The 12,862-nt window shown below is 38.7% G+C and overlaps 1 protein-coding gene across 3 annotated transcripts in view; it reads left to right on the plus strand.

The window, feature by feature from the left end:
• The window catches only part of osbpl10b (oxysterol binding protein-like 10b), a 42,860-nt gene extending 33,105 nt beyond the window's left edge, over window positions 1-9,755 (plus strand). For all 3 annotated transcript variants that reach the window (XM_027150023.2, XM_027150025.2, XM_027150024.2), the window contains 5 exons: window positions 1,703-2,183; window positions 6,338-6,524; window positions 6,690-6,872; window positions 8,431-8,584; window positions 9,020-9,755. In XM_027150023.2, the coding sequence (XP_027005824.1) occupies window positions 1,703-2,183; window positions 6,338-6,524; window positions 6,690-6,872; window positions 8,431-8,584; window positions 9,020-9,067 (1,053 nt within the window). In that variant the 3' untranslated portion in view covers window positions 9,068-9,755. The remainder of the gene's footprint in view (window positions 1-1,702; window positions 2,184-6,337; window positions 6,525-6,689; window positions 6,873-8,430; window positions 8,585-9,019) is intronic.
• The last annotated feature ends 3,107 nt before the right edge of the window (window positions 9,756-12,862 follow it).

Consider the following 12,862-nt stretch of genomic DNA (forward strand, 5'->3'; position numbering starts at 1 on the left):
TCAATGCCATACCAAGTCATTTTTGTTTACTAAAGAATGAGACTTGTACAATTTATTCTGTAATAATTACTGTATATTTAATGTTGTGCTAAAATGAGAACTGTAAACAAAGGTACCCTCTCCAGTTTATAAGATAAAAAGCTGTCTGTCCTAAAGATGAAACGTTACAGATTTCGTTACAGAAACTACTGGGACTGGGGATTCCTTTCACAGATGTTAAATAATCATCTCCTTCCAAACTCACCATATCATCAATTACACATAAATCCATCAATGTGGAACATCCACCATACAAATCACGATAATGTATTAGAAAGAGTGCAGTAATATAAACGGTACAGAATTGAACTTTCAACTGTGTGATGGTATAAAAATCTGTAGTGATTCTCACAGACACAAATGTAAGCTGTGGGATATCATTTCATCATTTAAATCAATGCTTTTCACCCTGTAATATCTGTGAATTCTCAGACCATGATGATTGATGGTCATGATGAATTTGACAGATGTAATGAAAGTCTATAGTAAAAAAAAAAAAAAGTACATAGTACTTCTACTAGGAAAGAACAAGTTTGTTTTTTTAAGCACATATATTTTCCGCAGGGCTTAGCTGAGGTTAAAAGCATTCAGCAGGGATCGATGCAGGTCTCTGGGAATCACAGATGAGTAAAGCTAACGATGTGTGTTAGAGATTGTCAGGCCTGGGGCGAAAGGACAACACATTGATCCAGTGCGGGTCAGATTGAACGTCAAACACAGTATCACACATTTATTAATATGTCTCAGCAGTGGATTGGGACTCATCGATTCGTGAGTGATTAACATGTGTGTGTGTGTAAAAGAAAGAAAGAAAGAAAGAAAGAAAGAAAGAAAGAAAGAAAGAAAGAAAAAACATAGTCTGTTTATTCTTATTCTTGTGATTTCTGAGAGATGGGTAAAAGTATTAGGACTTAGTTGTGCTAGCTTGTGAATATGCCCAATACACAACCATAGGGCTGTATTCAATTTGTATAATTAATATAATTTTATAGAATTATAATTCCACATCTTACTGTTATTTTATTCAAAAGAATGAAAGAAAATAAAATAAATATATGTAAATCCACAGTGTGTAAAGATATATAGTAAGCAATTTGTTCAAGCAAATTAATTTATCCAAAATCTAGCTTGTGCTTGATTTCGTTTCTGGCCCAGTGTTTCCAGTGCCTGGGTTTTTATTACGAGTAAGAATTTTTATTTTGGCTTTTTATCCAGTCCAGTTTTCAGCTCATTGTCCTGTATTACAATGAAACAATTAATACTCCTCCTGCAGTGCAGAATACTTTCAACATTAATCTCAACTTTCAACCACAAGCACTATTAGTGCTATATCCAAGCTTTCTTACCATTCGTATAGTCCCTGACAAGTCCCCTCTAATAGATATACATACAGTTTAATGCATCATTATGTAATAATTTAACAACTGCTTTATCCTGGGGTCACAGGATAAATCCCAGGAACACTAAGTATGAGACTAGAATACACACTGAATGTAATTCCAGTCCACACATAAAATTGAAATACCGGTATTAAATAATTGCACATAATAAATAAAGTGTTTAGTTGTATTTAGTAGGTACTGTGACTGTATTTGCTGTTGTCTCTAATGACTTGCAATAGATTAGTGAAATAATTAAAGGCACTCTCTTATCTCTCTTTTAGGTAGTACTCCCTACCTTTATCTTGGAGAAGCGCTCTCTGCTGGAAATGTATGCTAACTTCATGGCCCATCCCGATATGTTCCTGGCCATCACAGCCGGAACAACACCAGAAGAGCGCATTGTGCGTTTCGTGGAATATTACTTAACTGCCTTCCACGAGGGACGCAAAGGCGCTGTGGCCAAAAAGCCTTATAACCCCATACTTGGTGAGAGCTTTCTGTGCAGCTGGGATGTCCCGTGTGAAAGAGTACGGCCTCTTAGGACCAACACTTCTGTCACTGCGCCTTCAGCCACACCGCCAAGCTCGGCCAATCCCACTCACTGCTACCGGCTACACTTTGTGGCTGAGCAGGTCTCACACCATCCTCCGGTCTCAGGGTTCTACTGTGAGTGTAAGGAGCGGGGAATGTGCGTCAACGCCCATGTCTGGACCAAGAGCAAGTTCATGGGCATGTCTGTAGGCGTGTCTATGGTTGGAGAGGGTGAGTTGAATTGCATGTTTAACTGATTGGATTTCACATGAAATTAAACCCTCTAATACAGTTAAGAGACTGAACTGATGTTAGTTGCAGTGAATCTTTCAGACAAAATGTGGATCTAAAGTATTTTTCATGCAATCTCTCTCTCTATATATATATGAGAGAAAGAGTTTCTGAGACAAATCTTTTTAATAATAACCACTGTCAGGTGGTCTAGTTTATAGCAGCATGTTTATGTCAGGGTTTAGCATTAAGCTACATGCAGTTTAGCTGACAAAATGATGAAGAGGTGGACCTTTCTAGTGAGTGTAGTAACTGTTCACTTTCAGATTGTTCACACTGTCTTCCTTGGTAGGTACTTGATTCAAAACACTTTTTACCACATTTTTATCTGTGGTAATGGGGAAAAAATAACCTCATTTATTCATTTTCACTCATTTATTCATCTAAAGAGAATCTTGGTCAGGCTTGTGGTGAATCCGGAGCCTACCCAAGGAACCCCTGAGTGTGAGTTGGGAATTCATCAAAGAGTAAATCACAGAGCATCATGCATAAATGGTTAAATTAAGCAAAGCCAATCCACCTAATGGGAGGTAGGACAATATGAGTGAATCTAGATGAAACTCACATGACCAAGAGAAGAAACATGTAAACGGATTGAACCAGTGACCCTGGAGCTATAAGCAATACTAGCCACTTTACCTAAGACAAGATCAGCAGCAATTTACAATTGCATTAATCCAGTTTCTTTTCTGCTTATCATGCACATGGTTGCAGGGACCCTGGAACATAATCTAGGAGGCTTTGGGTGCACGGCAGGAGACACACAAACACACAACAGAAAATGTAGAGATGCCAGTCAGCATACCAAGCTCCTATTCATCCTACTATTCCTTTCACATTATCCGAACTGTTGTAATGCTATTAATGTCATGTAGATTTACTCCTCACCAGACTTGTGCACATATCCCATGCAAGACATCCTGAGACTCAGAAATATTGCATATCTTTTTAATTAGGACTCTGATGCATTAAACATCATCGGAACAGCGTTTTCAATACAACTGAGCCCTATACATTGTTTAGCGAATACAAATGTGTGGCTTCAGACAAAACTCCAGCTTATCAGTGACACTCTTCTCTCTACTGCACTGCACCCAAAGTACATTCTGTCTTCAGATAAGCTGTCTGGTGAATGGACAAACCTCAGGCCATGTGGTGGCTGCTACCGGTACTTTTTATCTCTCAGTTAGCCAGCTGTAGGGAACCGTATACTAAACTCTCCTCTCTGTGTCTGCTGCTCTTTTTTTTTTGTCCTGCTCCCATTTCAGTTTTTCTACATACCAAAATTCAAACATCTTTAAAATGCTACAAACACAGTGCTAACAGACATCCAGGTGATCAGTGAAGTGGATAAAGTTGCTGCCTCTGCAAGCTAACCTCATCCTATTAGTGATTCACTCTGATTAGGCCAGCATTAATTACTACAAGACAAATGGAACTAATTCTCCTTTAGAAGAGCAAGGCAGGTAATTAGAGACAGAAGGACCTGGTGGGGATTAATGAGAATTTCTTAAATGCCGTGTAATGATTCCACACACTTTAACAGTGAAGCACAGGTAGTTTTTTATAAAGTTGGGTATTTTTTTGTTTGTATACACATAATGAGTGAAATGGACATATTGTTACCCTTCATAGAAATGAGGGGAAAAAATGATTGTTTAATACAGCGGTGTCCAGTCTTATGTGGAAAGGGCCGGTGTGGGTGCAGGTTTTCATTCCGACCAAGCAAAAGCCACACCAGAGTCTACTTAAAGCCAAGAACAACTGATTAAACAGGTGGAATCAGGTGTGGTTCCTGCTTGGTTGGAATAAATACCTGCACCCACACCGGGCCTTTCCGGATAAGATTAGACACCGCTGGTTTAATATACTGTAAACAGTACACATTATACTGTAGTTAAAAGTTTCCACTCAAATGTTCAATAAAACTGATTTAATATGTATACATAAATATATATTTAATATATAACCTTTTTTTTTTTTTAAATACATGTGCCAATATAATTGACATGCCTAAGCAATGCAATAAATAATAAATGTCATCGTTTTCTTAGCAGAATTAGGGTAATAAACGTTTCACTGTTAACTTTGAAATGAACTTTTATAAACATTTAGTCAATTTCCTTACTTGAAACCAAAAGGGAACTGAGTCTGAACATTGTGCACTGTACAATAAGGATGTGGATCATTAGTTATTTGGGGCTGTTTTGTTACCGGTGATTCATGGGCTCTTGTAAAGACTGATAACATTGTAACTGCTAAGTGCCTGGATATTTCATCTCAAAATCTAATGCCTCTGCTACAAACTTTAGACTTGAGTTAAAGAGACACAGAAATGGTTAAACAAACACAAAATTAATGTTTAGGAATGACCAAGTTATAGTTTCCACTATATCTCCAAAGGTTGACTGGACACACAAGCCAAGTGCTCGCTTTTCTTGCACACTGTGCTGGAGGCTGAATGAAAGTGCTGACCTCAGCAGCATCATATGTCACATGGCAGTCCCATGCCCTGTAAAGCGGAGATGCAGGGGCACAGAGCCATGCTCTAGCTCTCTCCTGCTCACCTCTCCTGGGGAAACAGATGTGTTTGTGTCAGCCCTGGCCCAATGCCTGCACCAAAACGTGCCACAAGACAGCTGACTGTTATATAAGAGCTGGAGAGGGCCTGTCCTGTGAGGATGCACACGTTGTGCAGCCAGGATCCTACACATGATAAAGAGATGAGGAAGAGTCGTTTAGATTCTGTTTGACAATCAGAGCAGATGATGCAGAAATGTTTATTTAATATACAAATGAATAATACACAGTGTATTATTACTTTTCCCAAGGTTTTTGTGATTTTTGCTACAAAAAACGACTTGATTTTTTGCACAAAAAGAAAAGAAAACAGAACTTGAATTGGAAAAACAAGCACAAGATGCTTCTTTTAAACAACTACCAGTATGTGATTACGTCCTATGATAGCTGTAGTCGTTTACCACATACATGTATTGAACAGATTAACATTACGTGTTTTTCTCAAAAGCTCTAGAAAATCTACAGAAATCTGGAAAAATTGTTTGTTTGCTTTTACATTCATTATTCTGAAATACTGGAAAGACTGAGTGATCAGTGGGACACATGATGTGGTCATGCTACACGTTGGAGGTGATGGTCGATTATGACATTATCATAAATATAAGACCTTACTATTACATTGTCTTAAAATTAAATATACTGTAAAGATTGTTAGATTTTGCACCAGACACAGTAAATGCACTGCATGAGCACCACAGCAATGCTGCTTCCTATCTACTCGAAGGTTAATTAACATGTCCCTTTAAGCTAATTTCCCCCAAAAGCTCTAATAGGAATTTATAGAGCTTTTGTTAAAGGAGGAACTTGCTTCCTTTCTGTAAATGTCTTTTCACCCTTTAGATTAAGGGTCATAAAGCTTCCATGTGTTCTCTGCCTTTTATTACTTTGTAGGTTTTTGAGATATAACAGAAATAAGGCGACCATCAAAAGAATGTGTGGCAAGTGACTAGAGGCTGAAAGGATTGATGTGACCATTGTTATTTGTGTGAAAATACCAGATTTTTTTAGACTATCATCATTGTTAATCTGGTCTTAACATAAATTTGGGATGTTGTGGACTAGTGGTTAAGGTGTTAGTTTACTGATCGGATGGTCATGAGTTCAAATCCCAGGTCCACCAAGCTGCCACTGCTGGGCCCCTGAGCAAGGCCCTTAACCCTCGGTTGTATAAATTGTAAGTCACTCTGGATAAAGGTGTCTGCTAAATGCCAGAAATGTAAATTTGAAGTGGTCTTAAAGTATTACTGTATATTTGTAAAGGAAAAAATGTAAAAAAAAAAAAAAAAAAGGCATGTGTGGTATTAACTGTATACCGGATCACTGCAAATGGAGAGGATCAGAAAGATGCCTCACTGTCCAAAATGATTAGGTGTAATGGATTAATTGATTTGCTATGACATAACTGAGCGTTCTAATGTATGAAATCCTCTCACACAACCTTTGTCACTGCCTTGTAACAAATCCACAGCTTGTTAACAATAAACTAAAATTCTCTCTGTTTTGGTGTGTGTCAGGGGTACTGCACCTTTTGGAGCATGAAGAACAGTACGTGTTCACACTACCCTGTGCCTATGCCCGCTCTATCCTCACTGTGCCATGGGTGGAGCTCGGAGGAAAAGTGACCATCAGCTGTGCCAAGACTGGCTACTCTGCCACCGTCACCTTTCACACCAAACCCTTCTACGGGGGAAAAGTACACAGGTGAGCACACTGGCTCATTTTAATACCCTCAGACTTTATATAAACATACAGAGCTGTAGATCAGTATCATGTCCAGAGCAGTGTCATGAACTTTATTTATGTTTATAGGCAAATTCTTTTTTCAGCTAAATGCCTAAAATCTCAGACTGTGTTAAATCTCGACAGAGTGACGGCTGAAGTCAAGCACAATCCCACCAGCACCATTGTGTGTAAGGCTCAAGGCGAGTGGAACGGTACCCTGGAGTTCACATATAGTAGTGGAGAAACCAAAGTGATTGACACATCAAAACTGCCAGTCATTAAGAAGAAGATCCGCCCACTGGAAAAGCAGGGCCAGGATGAATCCCGGTAAGAAAGTGTACCACATTCATGTATTGGAAAAGGAAAGCACTTTTACATTTGTTACATTTGTACGTTTGTTAACCATCACCATAAATAATCCCACCACATTTTATAAGAATAATAATAAGTAGTTTAAACATATTATCCATTTATATTCTTTTGTGAGAGATATGTTAATCTGGTTTCTGAATAAAAGGATACAAGGATGCGGGAGCACAAAAATAAAAGAGAGATGGGACATGGCATGGCATGACATGACAAAACTTGAAAGTAGTGTTTTAACCAAGAATACTTTTATTGTTCATCCTCAATGGATCTCTTATGCAACGTAGCTCCTCTCACGCTACTCTGTCTCTCTGGACCACTTACTTAATAAGTGCAATGTTGCGTCTTGCAGAGAGAAATCGTCAGATCCGTGCCGCATCAGAGTAGCCTAACGCTGTCAGACTGACATTAGCATCGCAGCTTAATGCAATCAAAAGGGGAATTGGATGCACTAAGCTGGTTTGTGCAGGCAGACAGGCTTTCAGGACAGACTGATTTCCATTCTGCGCTCGTGCGCACGCACACACACACACACACACACGCACACACACACACACACACACACAAACAATCCTCATTACAACACAGCACAGAGACATGGTCAGAAGGTAATTTTATTGATTAGTAAAAATGCACAATTCATTTAACAGATAAGTATTTAAACAAATCCTGTGATTATAATTTTATATAATTACAAAATGAAAGTCTGTTTATTTTGGAAATGAACCCAAATCCCAGTTGTATAAATGACTAAATTGTTATATTCTGGGAGATTGAATCATTTTTAATTGCACCAGAGTGCTGATGAATACTCTAATCTGATCGGACAGAAGGTGCTGATAAACAGCTCTGACAGTAGCTGCGATGCTAATTCCAAACGATTATAGGTTTACTGTACCACGCTCATTCGAACATGTTATCATTACTATAATAGTAAAAACATATTCAGGCACAGTTTGTTGGACGAGATACAGAATCGAACACTAATTTAGTTAAATACCACTTTTTACAACGGACATTGCCATAAAGCAGTTTGACAAAAACGTTTAAATTCAGGATATACATTTTAAATTTATAAACGTATCAATTTATCTACATTAACGGACAGGATCCACAGTGTTAACGCTTTGTAACAGACTGTTTTCCGTCTTCATTCTTCTAAGACGGATAAAACACTTCAGGCCATATTGTGAATACAGCTCCCAATCGTGGATTCTTTTCAGCACAACATGTAGGGTTTTATTTCTCCCATTCTGACTACAGGAATGGATTTAAAACAAAACAAAAAAAAGAAAAGAAAGAAATACTGAGACTGCTATGTTACAGTGTCACTGTAATATTTTAACAGGCTTCAGTGTCCTTGATAGTTAAATGAATTTCTTGTCTTTGCTTCTTCAACAATATCTGATGTTAGAATAAACACTAGAAGTGTCCTTTATTAATGACTTGCCATTTCTTAAATGTCCTTCATTAAGACTTTGTAAACATTGAACACGTGCTGATTATTTTTGACTGATAGGCGTTTGTGGCAGCATGTGACCGCAGCGCTCAAGGCTGGAGACATCGACACAGCCACAGAGCGCAAACACCAGCTGGAGGAAAGACAGCGCAGTGAGGAGAAGCAGCGAGCGTCCATCAACACCGCCTGGGAACCCAAGTACTTCATCAAAGAAGTGAGACGTCCTGGTAGAATTCAATAACACTTTCATATTAGCCTCATTCTTTCCATCTCCTCTCCTGTGTGTCAGCTGAGACAGGAAAGCTAGAGATTATTGCAACACAGCAGCAGTTCCATCAGTTGTTTTTTTCTTCTTTAAACAGAGTGAGAATGAGTGAGAGAAGCCTTGTCGAGAGAGAAGGCAGGAACAGGAGCAATGTAATTTTTTAATATAAATTCCTCTGTAGATGATTTGCAGACTGCAGAGCTGTTCGTCTATAACATCTCATATCAGAACATACTCGTATAGCTCCACTGTTAGCAAATAGCCTGCGTATTACAAACCAGGCTCGTAACATTCTAGATAAATCCACCGAATACATTTACTCTGTCTCACTGGTAAATAGTATATGAATGTTTCATGATGTTTAATGTGTGTGTGTGTGTGTAGGGAGAAGGCTGGGTCTATCACAATCCTCTGTGGAAGACTAACTGTTGAGAAGAGAAAGTATTGTGAGCTAGCTGTCCCGTCACAGAGCCCTGCCCACTGATGGGCGGGGCCAGACAAGAAGAGCGCTTCCCAGCCAATGGAAGCGCAAGAATCGGACTTCACAGGAGCAGGAAAGAGCCTTACCTTTTCCTCCGAGTGATAAAAGGTGCCAAAAAAAACCCCCAAATATTCCAACCCAAAAGAAGAGCGATCCAGTGCAGCAGCTCCTTAAAGAACGGTCTCACGGATTCTGAAGAATCCTCCGACTGGAGACGTGGAGGTCAAACAGTACACAATAGAAATATTTTGCATCCTTCTTATCTTCCTGAAATTAATTATATTCTTCCAGCCATGCTTCCTGAAATATCAGCACTCAAGCTTCCTTAAACTGAACACCCTGGACACTTTAAACAATAACAGACAATGATATATGTTCTGAAAATATCAGTCCTGATCAACCACTTCAAGAGAGGATGCGTTAAAGATGCAGCCAAATGGGGCAAAAGCCTATTTTTTTGACCCACGACTGCATGTTAAAGTGAACATATGGGCTTGTGTGAAAGCACTGAGCATAGCATTAATGTCTGATGTAAGTAGTCGTGAAAGTGACTGTAATAGATCTCTTTGCATAAGTGTTCTGGTTATCGGTTATAAGAGAAGATTAAACTTGTAGCTCTTGAAGTAGCTGCTCATAACATTCCAGCATAAGGTCTAAATAAATGAGGTTCCAGATTTAATTCACCGTAACATGAGACATTCGAACAATAAGACTACGATGTGATGTTTTTCCTCAGCTGAGCCAAGAAACGGCAAGCTATACGACTAGTTTATCGGGAGGTCAAGAAAGTTTGAGAAACGACGAGTTGGTCTTGATGGCGGCTTTTATAACGATCTCAATCTGACGATACTCTTAAATCTCTTAAATGCTTCTTTAGAATAGCAGCTTACATCTTTGTCCCGTTTCTGAGAAAATTATCCAAGATGCACAAGACATTCTGTTCAGAATTAAGATTTATGGTTCATTTCACTGGCACACTTGTCATTATTAGGTTGTAAATTCATTGGTAGTTTTGTACATGCATTTATAAGACTGCGGATAAAACAGGTTCATTGTATTCTGAGACACAAAGCACTGTGTTGTAAGCCATGGTACACATTTTCCTTACCCACCTTCCATTCAGCTGCGTCTATAGAGGAAGACAAATGGTTGCTTGGTATTAATCTTGGTATTAATTTGTAGTAGCATGTTTAGACATTATTACACATCCCAGACTGAACCTTTAATGAGCGTCTTGTAGAACGTCTGGGACATCTTTAACTCCATGGTTTTGTGTTTATTATTTAAAAAGGTTTAAGGACCCTTCCAAAAAAGTTGGCTTTGGATATATACATCCCTCACAGGCCTTACAGGAATTGAGGAAAATTAAAAGTGTAAAATTCAGGGCACATAATGTAGTACAGATGGGTGAGACCTGTTCACTGCTCCGTGTGTATGTGAAGAGTTTTAGGTGCAGTGACGTACAGCATTGTAATGTATTCAGAGCTTAGACCAAACACTTTGTGCACAGATGTAGAAACTATGCAACATGTTCATTTCACCAGTTAAAGGCAGGGAGTCGACGATACCTTCCATAGTACAGTGTAACATGTTCTAAATAAACATTTCTCTAGATTTTTTTTTAAATCACAATATAAGAAGAGATTGAACACAACCTGGTGGGAACTAGAACATAACTTGTGTATTCATAATGATTAGGATGTCGATATACTGTAAATAAGTGTGTGTGGTACTTATGTATGTGTGTACAGACTCTTGATTGGCTGATATACAGTAAATGTCAGTCAGGAAGCCGTTTCTGGTTTACTTGGTTATCGGTCTAATAATACCAACCACATACCCCCTTTTTTTTTAAATTTTATTATAAAAGCTTCACTTCACTAACCCTAGTTTGATCACTTGAAATGGCACCTCCGAAGGGTTGTCAAGATAAGTGTGCTGCCATCTAGAGGACAAGACATTTTTATAGAATGAAAAATAATTCATTTGTACAGTTTAGTGTATTCACCTTGACAGTCTTTACAAAGAAATCTTAAAATCAAGACACCCAGAATAAACCACTGTTAAATTAACCCAAAAAAGGAGGAAGAACTGACAAGCTTGTATTTGTTCTTTGTGTTGCGTAGTGGTTGGAATGACAACGCAGGCTTTACGTGTACGACCGCTGGATCAGCATGGAACCTTTAATAACAACAACAATATTAAAACTAAAACACAAATGAACTTTTTTAATGAAACTGCGGTGTACCATTCAATAGCAAGACAGACAAAAGCAGAGGAGAAGAGATGAGACGTGAAAATAAGTACAAACATGGCGACTGATAAGGCAGAACCTTTCATATACTCCTTTAATTTCAAAGGCATCACTGATTCTGACAAGAACATCCATTTTTCAAACTCTCTTACAACTTGGGGGAAGAAATCCCAACTTAAACACCCAGTTTTGCATTAGTGATTTGATGCTTCCATCTTTTTCTACTTCCATTTTGTTCTTATAAATAAATAGCTCTCGAGTCTATTAATTAATTATGAAATAGATATGTTGTTAAGCAGATGGCTGTTAAATTGAGTTTGAATTTTCCTTAGAAAGTACTAAAACTGCCCTACTGTTAACTCGCACACAAAAAATAAAGTAGAGGCAGCGCATGGAGGGAAGAGAAAACCAAGAAAAACATGGAGCAAGAGAACGAACCAAGATTCAGAAACATGACGAGAGTTAAAGCTGGTCGTCTGCCAGGAGCGAGAAAGACAGGAACGGAAAGTGAAAGAAATGCAAATGTGTCACCCGGAACAGAAACGTTATCACTAAGAATACACACTGGTCACCTGCATGCTACTCAGTAGTGGATCCACTTTAAGGTGAACTAAGCCGAAAGTGCACAAGCTAATAATGCAGCATTGTATAAAAATCCCTAGAACTAATATAAGTGTCACTTCCTCCTGGCATTCGGCACAGGACAGTGAGACAGTCATTAGGAAACAAACAAGGAGAGAAACAGATTCCTACAAGGCCCAACACTGCAGAACAGCCTTTATTCAACCGTCTACCTACAGTATTCACTTCCCTAGAGGCACTGCTGAAACCAAACCAGACCTCTGGACACGAGATAGGAGCAGAAAATTAAACAAGAGTGTTCAATTCAACAATAAAGAAAACTTTTTTTTTTAAAAATCACCATAATAATTAAGCACATTAGTAATAACTCAGACCTCTGCAATGCCTGCAGTACTGAGACATGTTCAAGTGACAAGGAACTTGATGCATTCTGGGAACTACACAGGAGGGTTTCGTCAGTTCTAATTGAAAGCCTGCAGGAGGGTCTGAGCCTCTCGTGCGGTACACCGCTCCATAGCCCTCATACTCCAGAGCTTTTATCGTTATTATTTTTTTTTTTTTAGCAAAAAAGTAACAAGTTAACACAGGCTCTGAAGAAAAATATATATATATAAAAAAAAAAAAACTGGATCTTTGGTGCTATTGCTCCAAGGTTCACTCAGCTTACCACTTCATCTTATTTCATATTACGGTTGTTGTGGATTAGATAGAATTGTACCACAGAGATAAGGTTGCCATCTTGATGGATAGGACAGCACACCTGCCTTACAAACACATTCAAGTACAAAAGAAACAAAAAAAATGTCCAGAATCGTTAGATTAAAACCGAGATCCCTGTCCAGGCCCTCTCTCAACTCCCTCAGTCAGATCACACAGCCTCCGCGTCGTCATGGGGTCAAAGCCTCCAATC

The sequence above is a fragment of the Tachysurus fulvidraco genome, chromosome 3, assembly GCF_022655615.1.
Source record: "Tachysurus fulvidraco isolate hzauxx_2018 chromosome 3, HZAU_PFXX_2.0, whole genome shotgun sequence".
Lineage (NCBI taxonomy): Eukaryota > Metazoa > Chordata > Actinopteri > Siluriformes > Bagridae > Tachysurus > Tachysurus fulvidraco.